At 35.0% G+C, this 12,839-nt stretch overlaps 1 protein-coding gene across 4 annotated transcripts in view; it reads left to right on the plus strand.

The window, feature by feature from the left end:
* Positions 1-1,963: 1,963 nt before the first annotated feature.
* The window catches only part of LOC113513503 (sodium/calcium exchanger 3), a 161,350-nt gene continuing 150,474 nt past the window's right edge, over positions 1,964-12,839 (plus strand). For all 4 annotated transcript variants that reach the window (XM_052900549.1, XM_052900550.1, XM_052900551.1 and 1 more), the window contains exon 1: positions 1,964-3,816. In XM_052900549.1, the coding sequence (XP_052756509.1) occupies positions 2,153-3,816 (1,664 nt within the window). In that variant the 5' untranslated portion in view covers positions 1,964-2,152. The remainder of the gene's footprint in view (positions 3,817-12,839) is intronic.

Here is a 12,839-nt window from a genome sequence, read left to right on the forward strand (position 1 = left end):
ATTAACATTTTTCTTAAAGAAAAATGAGCCGGTAAAGACATAAAGTTTTGTGTCTTCCACATTCGATGAATGACAGACTAGACCGTTCGTTTTGACTGTTTGTGGAGAGATACGCATTTAGCAGTGAACATGAAATTTGTAAATATAGTAAATAATAAATAAGAATCCCCTATTATGATGTTAGTTTACGTTCTTCTTTTCATTTAAGAGTTTCCTCTTGTCGGTGCAACTAATTCATGCATCTTCCTCCAGCCAGCTCTATCCCAGGCCATATCCTTTATCTCCCTATACGACATAACGCCTAGTGTTTCCTTTATCTGTCCCATGTAGTTAATCCTCGGTCTTCCACTTCCTCTTTTGCCCTCTATTTTTCTATAAGGTGGCCCAGCATTTTGCCTCTTCTATTCTTTATTATTTCAATCAATGTTCTCTTCTCGTTCACTCTTTTTAGGACTTTACGTTACGTTAGGACCTTACGTTTTAGAAGTTTACGTTAATCTCTGAAAATTATCGAACAATTTTAATAAAATGTTGTATTCGTAAATGTGCAATATTTGTTTCAATTTAAGAGATATTATAGTTTTTATTGCGATAAGTGGCGCTGTTGTCGAGATCTTGCACTGGTGCGAAATTGGGGTGAGTCGCCACATACACAGTGGCATTCAAATCATAAAATTAATGAAGGTACAAAAAAGACTAGTATATAAAAAAAACATACCCATGAGCCAAGAACTCTGTCATTATTTGGGCTTAACACCTAAAAAATATCATACAAAACAAGATGTTATATTTATTTATTTATTTATTTAAAGGAACACTAACAGCATATTGCATTATAACACATATAACAAACATTAAATACAATACAATATTAATGCACATGCCTATAAAAGGTATTCACAGCATTTACTTTAACATATTTATACAGTATGAAATGAAGTAAACAATTCATATAGAATCAATCCCGAGAATTAGATTTATTGATAGTATCTGGCAGCGAGCCATTGAGACTAGGTTTAGTTTTGTGGCCTAAATACTAATATTACCTCCACAATTTGTCCCCTATCAGATTCTAAGCTCACTAAAAGAAATAGTTATACTACATACTTTTAGCGTAAAGTTATTGAACTTTAAGCTATATGAATAACTTGTATTTTTAATCGATGATTTAATCATATTTTCCCTGAGAGATGATAAAAATGTAAATGGCCAAGAATCGATAAGTGGTTACCTTGTTGTTCGGGTATTATGTAATATTGTTGTAAGTCGAGTGTATTTATTTATATATTAAAACTATGGACTTCTCAAGTATATGATACAAAAGGTGGATCTAATACTAAGAAAATAGCATTTTTTCCCAATCAACTTCAGGGGAAAACGGAAAATTTACTTAATTTTGAGTTACTTAATTGTTGAACATCGACTTTTCTTTTAAAGGAGTTACAGTAGTCGTATTGGGTTCTTCATTGATTAATACATTTAATACATTATGGACTTTATAGGTCTTATTATTGGTGAACGTAGCATTTGAAAAATGTCTAAGAAGAAATGGCCTTTAGCTTATTATGTAATGGATTAAGCAATCAAAGCAAAGCGAAATATTGTATGATATTAAGCTTCTTACAAGTTGCCTCTACACCGCGGCTTAGGATCTAAATACGTCTCTTTCTTTCCTAATGTTGCCATGCTAAATAATTAAGCTGACGCTTGCGTGTTTGAGTTCGCGTGTGCTCAAAATACAAAGTAATAATGACTCGAAGAGCTTTCTTAACTGTAGTTACTCGCTTCTAACATTCAGAGATCGTTAGTAAACAATTCACTGTAAAACCACAAATAGCAAGAAGACCCCTGCCAGGAAATCCCATATCCGTTCCCGAATTCAAAACTAAGTTTAATAAGTTTCTCGCGTCGAGCTAATAACCTTTTTTCCTCTAACACTTGCCAACTTTACGGCCCGCTACGGCAATAAAACTCCATCAGTGAGCAGGCGAGGTACGTGCGAGACGGTTCACTCGCGGCTTTAAAGCCTTCACGCTACGCGAAAATTGCGGGCGTCGCGGGGAGCGAAGCGTCGCGACGCTCCGTCCGTTAGTCGGGCGCCGGCCTCGTGCAGCGCCGGTCGCCGCCCATGGCCCGCGCCAGCTAACGCGGCATGCGGCACGCGCTCGCCGCGCTCGCGGCCTGCTGCGTGGTGGCGCGCGCCGAGCTCCCATCTGCGCGCCTCGCCCCGCGCAACTACACCCCCCAGCATGTGCTCCAGTGCAGCGACGGCCTCGTCCTGCCCGCGTGGCGCCCTCGCGAGGATGTCCCCACCATGGATATCGCCCTGCGGGGCATGGTTTACTTCTTTGCTCTCTTGTATCTATTTATTGGGGTCTCGATCGTTTCTGATCGATTTATGGCTGCTATCGAAGTCATTACCTCGAGGGAGAAAGAGGTGCGCGTGCGACGTAACGGCAGCGAGCAAATCGTTGTCGTTAGAGTATGGAATGAAACTGTCGCCAATTTGACCCTTATGGCTTTAGGATCTAGCGCACCCGAGATCCTACTTTCAGTTATAGAAATTGCCGGGAAGAACTTTGAAGCTGGTGAATTAGGACCAGGAACTATCGTTGGTTCTGCTGCTTACAATTTGTTTGTAATAATAGCTATATGTGTAATAGTTATACCTGACGGGGAAGTGCGAAAAATAAAACATCTAAGAGTATTTCTCGTAACAGCTACATGGTCAGTTTTTGCTTATGTATGGCTCTATCTTATCCTGGCTGTTATATCACCTAGTGAAGTTGAGGTTTGGGAGGGAGCTGTGACCTTTTTGTTCTTCCCGGCGACGGTAATAACAGCATATATCGCAGACCGACGCCTTCTAGTCTATAAATATTTGAAGAAAGGATATAGAGTCAACGAAAGAGGAGTTATAGTTGAAACAGAAGGTGATGGATCAGTTGAAATGGCTTTAAAACCAAGCGGCGATGAGTTTGCTATAGATGATGAAGAAGGAAGGGAATTAGAAAAGTCAAGGAAAGAATATGTGTCAGTTCTTCGAGATTTAAGAAGACAACACCCAGAAGAAGATTTAGAGACGGTAGAACGCATGGCTTTAGAGACTTTGATGTCCCGAGGCCCGAAATCACGCGCATTTTACAGAGTTGCCGCAACTAGAAAAATGACTGGTGGCGGAGATTTCTCCCGAAAGATATCGGAACGAGCTCAAAGTGATCTAAGCGAAGTAAAAGCTGAGCTACAGCGGCGAGAATCAAGTTCACCATCAATTGAGCCTAGAGGGCCGAATGTTCGTTTTGATCCTGACCACTATACGGTAATGGAGAACTGTGGCTCTTTTGAAGTCAGGGTGATACGAGCTGGGGATCTTAACGGAGAAATCACTGTGCAATATACTACAGAAGATGGAACTGCTGAAGCTGGTTCAGACTACGTTGCCACGAATGGTTCGTTAGTTTTTAGACATGGAGAAACGGAAAAGACTTTTTCCGTTCAAGTAATAGACGACGATGTCTTTGAAGAAGACGAGCATTTCTATGTGAGATTGAGTTCCCCAAAAGGAGCATCGTTGGCTTCCCCGTCAACTGCTACTGTGGTGATATTGGATGATGATCATTCCGGTGTATTCTCGTTTGCCCAAAGGGATTACGAGTTGACTGAGTCAGTTGGCACTTTTGATCTGCGCGTTGTGAGAACAGCTGGCGCAAGAGGAAAGGTGCGGGTGCCATATTGGACGGAAGATGGGACTGCTAAAAGTGGCTCACAGTACGAGATTGCGGATGGCCATATTATCTTCGAGAACAACGAAACTGAGTGAGTACTTTTTATTTTAATTTATATTGTGGTTTGACTATTCTACCTATTTCAATTAGGAAGTTTTATATTGTCTATTTTGTGATATAAAAATATATGTGACTCTAAGATTCTTTATTCTTATTTGACAAATAGTTACGAAACTTTACTAAAAGGGTCGGAGGGACAAATATTTTGAAAAATTAACTAAAAAGAAGAATTTTAGTGGGGATGAATTCTGAAATTATAAGCATTTTTAAAATAGGATTCTATCAGTAAAACACAAAATTCTCTTTTTTTTTTCAAAAATAATATTATCTATTAGACTTCCAATTGGACGAATCGTGTGTTGTTTTTGGGAAAACTATTCAGTTCGAACATACCTCTTATTTAGAAAACTTTTACTAAAATTGTGGATCCTGAATTAATTTTATACTTGTTCTTAAATATATCGTTATGATATCAAGTTCAAACACTAATTTTAGAAACTTTTATATATATATATATATATATATATATATATATGGAGTGGCGTCGAACCCAGCGTCTCTTGTCTCAGTGTCTCTTATCTCAATGTCTGTAGATATGTAGGTATTGTCTGTAAGTTGTTTTCCATGCATTAATTTTATTTCGGCCATGGATAAAATGAAATCTCTTTTAAACGGCAATCATCCGTGAAGTTTTTTCCAGTCATAAATTTATTATGCTCTGTATAATAAATTTACTTTCCTTACTAATATTGTATTTATTAACTAGCCACAAGACCCGGTTTCATACCCGGATTGATATAACTTTTTTATTTATGACCTGTTTGAAATTAAACAAACTAAATGTTAAGGGGAGTAAACTGCAACGCATTAATGAAAATCATAATAAAATCGATTATGCCGTTTCTGAGATTAGCATGCATAAACGTACAGACAAACAGATAAAAATTCCAAAAATCATTGTTTTGGATTCTATTGGTTTCATAAAGCCCCCCTATAACAGTTTTTCTTATATATCTTCCATGTAAAGACAGCGACCAGTTACGATTTTATTATATGATAAATAAAGTAGAAAAAAAGAGATATATTTATAAGATCACAACAGTAAATATTATATGAATGAATGAATGAATGGATGAATGAATGAATGAATGAATATTTATTTGCAATTAATTATAATAAAACTAAATTGTATCTAAACTATGACTGTCCATGGGAAATATTTGGCAAAAATTTATATTTATTGGTTTATTAAGAACAATAGAAACTAAAAGAATGTTTCTTTTAGAATTTTTGTTCTATATGTTAGGTCCCGGCTTCGCGCAAAACGCAATATGCTTCCATTGTGTTTTGAAATATATGCGAAATAATAATTTCTGAATGTTGTCGGTCTGTCTTTTTCTACAGAGAATTTATTAGTGTATTACTATAACAAGCATACTACATAACAACATAGTAATGCGCGAAAAATCGAAAGCTGTTTACACAGTTATATTCTTTAAGGTTTAAACTTGTTAAGCATATCACGAATAAATTTTTCTGTACCTGCTTAGTTTTGAGAAGAAAGATTGGCAGCCAACATGTTTTGTAATACATTTAATTTTAGTTTATTGTAATGTCTTTTTGGCCACAAAAATGCAAAATTCTCACTATTGTTAATAATAAAAAAAGTGACTTTTTTCATTACTTATTTTTTTTTTTTTATTTAATTTTACCTACCCTCTAAAAATAAGTATAATATTGTCTGGTATACAAATTGAGAATCTGTAATTGATTAATGTATGGTGTAAATATAATATTTAATGAATAAATAAATGAATAAAAAAAAATAATAATAATTATTCTAGATATAAGCTGTTGATTCCAGATGTAATATTAAAATAAAAAAATATCTCTTAGCCTCATGACGGTTTAACCAATAAGTATGCAATTTATTATACATAATTATATTATATGGAATGGGGAAGGACATAGGTTATTTTTTATACAAACGAAGTCAGGGGTAAAAGCTAGTGTCTAATAAAACCTTTTAGCTATAGAACTACATTGTTGTTTCCTTTGTGCTTTTTTATTTAATATATCTATTTATTTAAAATAAAACATTAATAGTTAAAATAAGTTTTATTTTAGTATATTTTTTGTTTTACGAGTCTAATAAAATTATCCCAGAAAAAGACGAGGCTCTTTAACCAGTGCGTGTTGCCAGTGATGACTTATGGAACCGAAACATGGTCCTACACGATTGCCCGTATGCAAAAGCTTCAAATTACTCAGCGAGATATGGAAAGGGCTATGCTCGGAGTCTCTTTGCGTGATACAATCCGAAACGAGGATATCCGCGAAAGAACTAACGTAAAAGATATCGACTCGAAGGATAAGCAAGCTGGTGGCAATGGGCTGGTCACATAGCTCGAAGGACCAATGGGGAAGAAAGGTTCTTGAGTTGCGACTCCGTAAGGGCAAACGCAGTGTAGGACGACTACCCTACTAGATGGAGTGACGACCTGAAATGCATTGCAGGGAGTCAGTGGATGCAGGTGGTGCAGGACGGTTCTTTATGGCAATCTATGGGGAAGGCTTATGTCCAGGGGTGGACGAATATTGGCTGAAATGATGAAAAGTATCCCAACTTGTTTTATTAAGTTTATACATGTGGACTTTTATATATGTATATACATATATATTTATTTATTTAAACTTTAATGCACAGTAAAATACTATGTGCATTTGGTGGACTTAACACCGGACGGTGTTAAGTCCACCAAATGTACGTGACGTGACGTGACGTGACAAAAGACGTGTTCTCTACCAGTCAACCATTGGGCAAACCGAGAAATACGTAGGCAGTGCGATTTTGAATGCAGAAAAAATAAAGCAATATTTGAAAAATTCATATAATATAAACATATACATAATATATTAAGTGAATAAATATACATATACATACTATAAATACATACATAAATAAATACATAAAATATTACGAGTACTACATATATAAAATATATAAATTACATACATTATGAAATGTAAAATAATGTTCTTATAGTAGGTACTTAATTTATTGACCATTTTAATATAAATAATGGCGATAAAGTAGCCACTCCGTCTAATACACAATGAAGGGAATTTCTGTTTTACCTAGTAACACATGATAAATTGTTTTCCTTGTACCTTGGTAACTACCAATGACTCTAAAATTGTAATTGTGAACTTTATAATTTACAAAATAAGTTCCTATTTTGTATAAATGCAGAATAATGGGCCACCCCTTCCTTTTCCGTAGGTGTCCTAAGAGGCGACTAAGGGAACTTAATAGTTGAGGGGTGGGTAACGTCACTAAAGAGGGGGGAGAAGGGATTGGTAATAATGGGGATTAGTATCACCATTGCTAGCAATACATTTTCAATTCCAAGTGAATTCATCATGATGGACTGACTTGCCTTTTCATTCTCACCTATCATCTCTGACTGGTGCCCCGCCAGCGTATATCGTTAGCGCAGGTGAGGTTACCGTTACATTATTATCCATTAAAAAAAATCACTAAAGCCTAACTGCGGGTGCCAACCCGCCTGTCAAGCGTAGCAACTACTGGCAAAACTCCTTAATAGAGAGAAGCCTATGTATATATATATATATATATATATATATATATATATATATATATATATATATATATGCCATTCCTGAGGACTCAGGTGTTATTCCTCTGTACCCTGTAAATTCAATTTATTATTATTTATTACCTATAAATATCGTATATAATGATAAAAAATTAAATATTTCGATCGTAGTCACAGTGTTTACATACATTTTCCTTTGCCAATAAAAGAAAAAAAAAACACGTATGCCTGGATAAAAAAAACATTAAAAAAAATTATAATCAATAGCATTTAGGATGATATAAGAATTTGAATTAAGAACAAGGAATTACAGAAAATCTTTGAATTGTAATTTTACCCCTAACAGATTTGTAATCTATTCGAGCATTTCGAAGTTATGGTGTAATAAAAAAAACTCATTCGTACATGAACACTGAAAAATATTACACTACTTTTCTGGACAATCAAGTAAATACAAAATTCATACCTACTTAATGGAGTATGTATAAAAATTGTATCTAAATATACCAATTATTTTTAGAGGCATTGAGTGTTCAATATGTCAAACTTTATCTATGTTCTATATATTGGCAACACTGTAGCATAGTAATACTTTATCTGTGGTTGAGCAAATTAGAATGCTGGCTAGATTGATTTAATATTTTATAAAAAAATGATTTGATCTTTTTATCACAGTTGTCGAGTTAACTGTTCCATATCTCATTATTATGCATATATTAATTGAACATTGACAGCCTTGTCACAGATAATACAATACTAACCTCTTTTTTTTCGACACGTTTCTAACATTTTATTTATTATTATTTTATAGTTGAGATTATAATATTATATGTAGATAGAGTGTCTCCATAGAAATGTTTCGAGAAAAACGGGTCAACTTTTTCATATAATTTTACGTGATAAACAGTTATCAGTGATTCCTTTATAACTTGTACATTTATTTGTCTTATAACTTTTACATCTCTTTAATGCGTAAATACTTATTTTATTTATTAAATAATACGACAAGATACATTTTATGTGTCTTGTTGTATTATTTAATATTATATAGATAATTGATAAAAAAACGAGTCAGCTAATTTGACAATTTGTCAGCTAAAGTTGACCCCATTTTTAAGACTATATAATCTATCGTAGATACGAAAAAGTCTCTATTACTTTTTACCTAGAAATTTCGCTACTGGCTTTTAGTTTATGGCTGTGTAATCAGTATTTTTCTTTTTTGAGGACAAACCAGTAAACTGAGCGCCGACCATTTTGTGTTACTGCGGCGCGCACATGATTTCTGTTTCGTTGCTCAACTTTGTTATTTCTTTTTTTTTATGGCTGTTTATTTTATTTTTATTGTTATGTGTGTACTACAGATACAAATAAATAATCTATTTGTCTATTCTATCCTATACGTTGTAATATATGTATATAATAAGTATATGTAGCAACTGCTTTATGTATAATGTAGTGTGTAGGTTATAAATGTGTAGGTTAGTGCTAAATTTTGTGTCTAATGTTGGCAACACTGTTAATGTGCCATTAGGTTGTTTTTTTTTTATACCTCGAAGGATTTTGTTTACTTTTGAGTCCCTGTAATGTAACGGTTTTTTTAATGGATGATAATGAAATCTCAACTTTGCCTGCACTACCAGTAGGTAGAGATGATAGGCGAGGATGAAAAAACAGGTCAGTTAGCCTAACTAGAACTAAACATGATAGGGGGAAATACAGGGAGGGGTATTGCTAGTAACAGGGATACTAATCTCTATTAATAATAATTCCTTCTCGTTCCGTAATATAACAGTTTCAGCCTCATTAAATTGTATTTTTATTTAAAAGGTGTTTTTTTATTATTTATATTTGAAACATGCAGACTTATTGAAGCATCTAGAGCACATTCAATTAGGTATGTGAAAACTTTTAAATACATGAAAATAAGATGGTAACTTCTCTTCGTCTGTTGGGTTATACTGGTGGGGTACTTGTAAAACTTTTGTTGAAGCTAATTTGAAGTTTAACATTTCAACGTCTCAATTCATTTTTAGTTTTGTTTAGGGGAACTAGAGATATGGAAAAATTTTCCCACGGGAACGGGATATAACGTGTTTATTTAAGACTATAAATCAGCTCTAGATTCGCACGGTTTTTTTTTTCAAATAGGTCACAGCTAATGTAAAAAATATCTGATAATGTTTAAGATTTCTATAGGTGAAAGAATTTTTAAAAACTATTTAAAAATATTTTCCAAGTTTTTACATAACAAATAAACGTACTGAGGAATTGTTTGAAATGATGCCTATAGCCATCTTTTATCATCGCACCGCTTACCGTCGACAGGGAACGACGATTACAGTATGAGATTCTTCAAAAAGGGTAAATTAAGGTGTCTTCAGGGTCGACAACGCGCACGTGACACCCCTAGTATTGCAAGTGTCCATAGACTACAGTAATCATTTACAATCAGACGGGCTGTATGCTTGCTTGCCAAATTCGTGGTATGAAAAAAAATAACGATTTTGGATATTCACACTGTAACTATAGGTACAGTTTATGAGTACTAAAGGTTTGTCGTAATTGTTGCTACTGCGTTATATTTCAATAACCCTGCAAACAACGGAAGTTGTTTCTAAGATTAACGGAAACATGTTCCGTTGTACGGTTTCGCGAAGCCGCAAAACGTTGCAATGAAGTACGAATTGGCCTACAGAATTACTTACGGGCCGGTGCCTGATCCCCGTAATGGCCACGACGGAGAGTAATTCCTTTGATAATCCTGGGGTTTTACCACCTTCAATGTTCTGCGATGCCAGTACTATTTGACCCAGTTTTAATACTGTTTTTTTTTTTTAATTAGTAAAATTGCAGGTATTTTTTTTATATGGTTGATAATGGTATAGTAAGTTCGTCTGCGCTGACGGTATACGCTGGCGGGGCATTGGTGAAGGTATAATAGGTGAGAATGAAAAGGCAAGTCAGTTAGCTCACCGCGATGAATACACCTGGAGGATTCAGCATGATGGTTTCCGGGGGAACCATGAGGAGCTCGATCTGACAGGATATATTGCTAGCAATAGGGCTGATCACAATGGTTAATAGCAATAATCCAGACTAACAAGTCTAGATTACTAATAATCTCCTCCCCCAGTGAGTAATGGTAGATGAAGATGAGAGTAGTAGTTCACCAGAGGGAGACTTTGTACAAAAGTCGATTGCTTGGGTATCTCTGTCCCATTCGTGTTTCAACCGTGAAGCAGCTGTGTTTCGGTTTGAAGGGTGGGATATGGCGTTAATTTACATGGTATAGAGGAATAACACCTGAGTCCTCAGGAATGGCAATGCATGGGGGGTATCATGGGCGAAACAGTATACTTTGTTATGTCCATGGTACTGCTCATGTCTATAGGCGACGGTTACCAATTTCCATCAGGTGGGCTGTCAGCTTGTTTGCCATTCTAAGTTGTATAAAAGAAAAAGTAGTTTAGTTGCCCCATTGTGGCGAATTCAGCAGGACAATAGTTTCCAGACGGAACACGTAATGATCAACCTGATAGGGTAAATTGCTTATTATAGGGCTATTAGACCATCTCATTATCCAAAATTCTTTTCCCCGCGTATTGGGAGAGAGATTGTCGGTAACGGAGACTAGTTATCACATTGTATGTGTGTTCGTACACCTGGGGAGGAGGGGAGGCGTTATTAATAATGGGTACAAGTTGATAAAACTACATCTTACACGAATTGTAATAAAATTTGCTCAGTATAATCCGACAAGTTAAAGAAATCTCTCGCGCTGTGGACGTAATATTAAGTGGACTAGTACATTTAAATCGGAAGATTATTAAGTGCATGTACATAGTATTTAATTTCTCATTTAATTTAATCAAATTTTATTTGATTTATGTACAAATTTTTAGAGAAATAAATATCTTAAACCGTATATTATATATTTATTTGATCAAGAGGGTGAGCTTTACTGTCTCCCAATACACTCATCCAAGAAAGCATCAGTACTATAACAATTATTATTTATATAACTACATATTTAACAATAATAGAAATAAAATTTTATATTTTAATTATGTAAAACACTCAATAGCCATCTGATAAAACGTCAGCATGTTAGTTAATACCAGAGACTTTGTACAAAAGTCGTTTGCTTGCGTACCTCTGTCTCATTCGTGTTTCTACCGTGAAGCAGTTGTGTTTGCATGGCTGTGTTTCGGTTTGAAGGGTGGGATATGGCGTGAATTTACAGGGTACAGAGGAATAACATCTGAGTCCTCAGGAATGGCAACGCATGGGGGAACGCGAAACAGTGTACTCTGTTATGTCCATGGTACTGCTCATGTTTCTAGGCGACGGTTACCACTTTCCATCAGGTGGGCCGTCAGCTTGTTTGCCATTCTAAGTTGTATAAAAAAAAGGCGATTAGGTTTAGTTGAGGATATTGGCTCGAAACCTCATTGCGTAGTCTCAACGCGTGAGAGAGGGAAGCTTGCTTGGCCAACTCATACAAAGCAATTCCTACTATGGTGGATTAATGTGAAATTTCACCACCAAGGTCAGTAATCTATTTTTGAATCTAGTCTCAATATCGATTTCAATCCAATATATTGCCAATGACAATATTGTACAGCTCACTTAAAAAGAAAAAATTACGAATTGGGCTAGAATTTTGATCGTTCTCCCATTGGCAAATTACATACACTAATACGTATGGATCTATCATGAGGTCAGTTAAAAATAGAGCCAAGAATACCGCATAAAATGAGTACAATATCATTTTACCACTTTATACATACAAACTAAAATGCTTTACAAACCCAATTCAATTGGGGGGAAAGGGATTGTTAGTAATGGAGTCTAATAGCCCTATTGCTAGCAATATACCCTTTCAGGTTGACCTCCAAACGGTTCCCCCTGGAAACCATCATGTTTAATTCTTGTCGAATTCATCATCATCATCTTTCACTAGTGCCTCGTCGGTGTATACCGATAGCGCGGGGGGCGTTACCATTCCATTTTTAGCCATTAAAAAAAACCAATTCAACTATATCAGTGTTTTGTCACTGTCTGTCAAATTGAGAAAATAGCACAAAAGTAAAGGAACGAAAAAAAAAACTGTCTTTATTGAATAGTTCAAGAAGAAAATTAATTTATCTCAAGCTGGTATTTAAGTGGATAATTTTAACTCGGAATCTTTTAAAAAATTAAAACTACGTATTACTTCATTCTTTCTCTGTGGAGAATTTTATCTTTTTATTTAGTATATAACACATAAAAAATATGGCAGAGATAAGCAAATGTACAAAGGCGAGCTTAACTTTAAAAGAGTTCTATTCCAGACTCCTCAGAGCTCGTTTTTTTTTTGTAATATCTTTTAATATTTATTTTACAATATTAATTTAAAAGAATTACATTTATATTTCAGATCGAAACAGTA

This window comes from Galleria mellonella, unplaced genomic scaffold, assembly GCF_026898425.1.
Source record: "Galleria mellonella isolate WM207_F2 unplaced genomic scaffold, CSIRO_AGI_GalMel_v1 utg65, whole genome shotgun sequence".
NCBI lineage: Eukaryota > Metazoa > Arthropoda > Insecta > Lepidoptera > Pyralidae > Galleria > Galleria mellonella.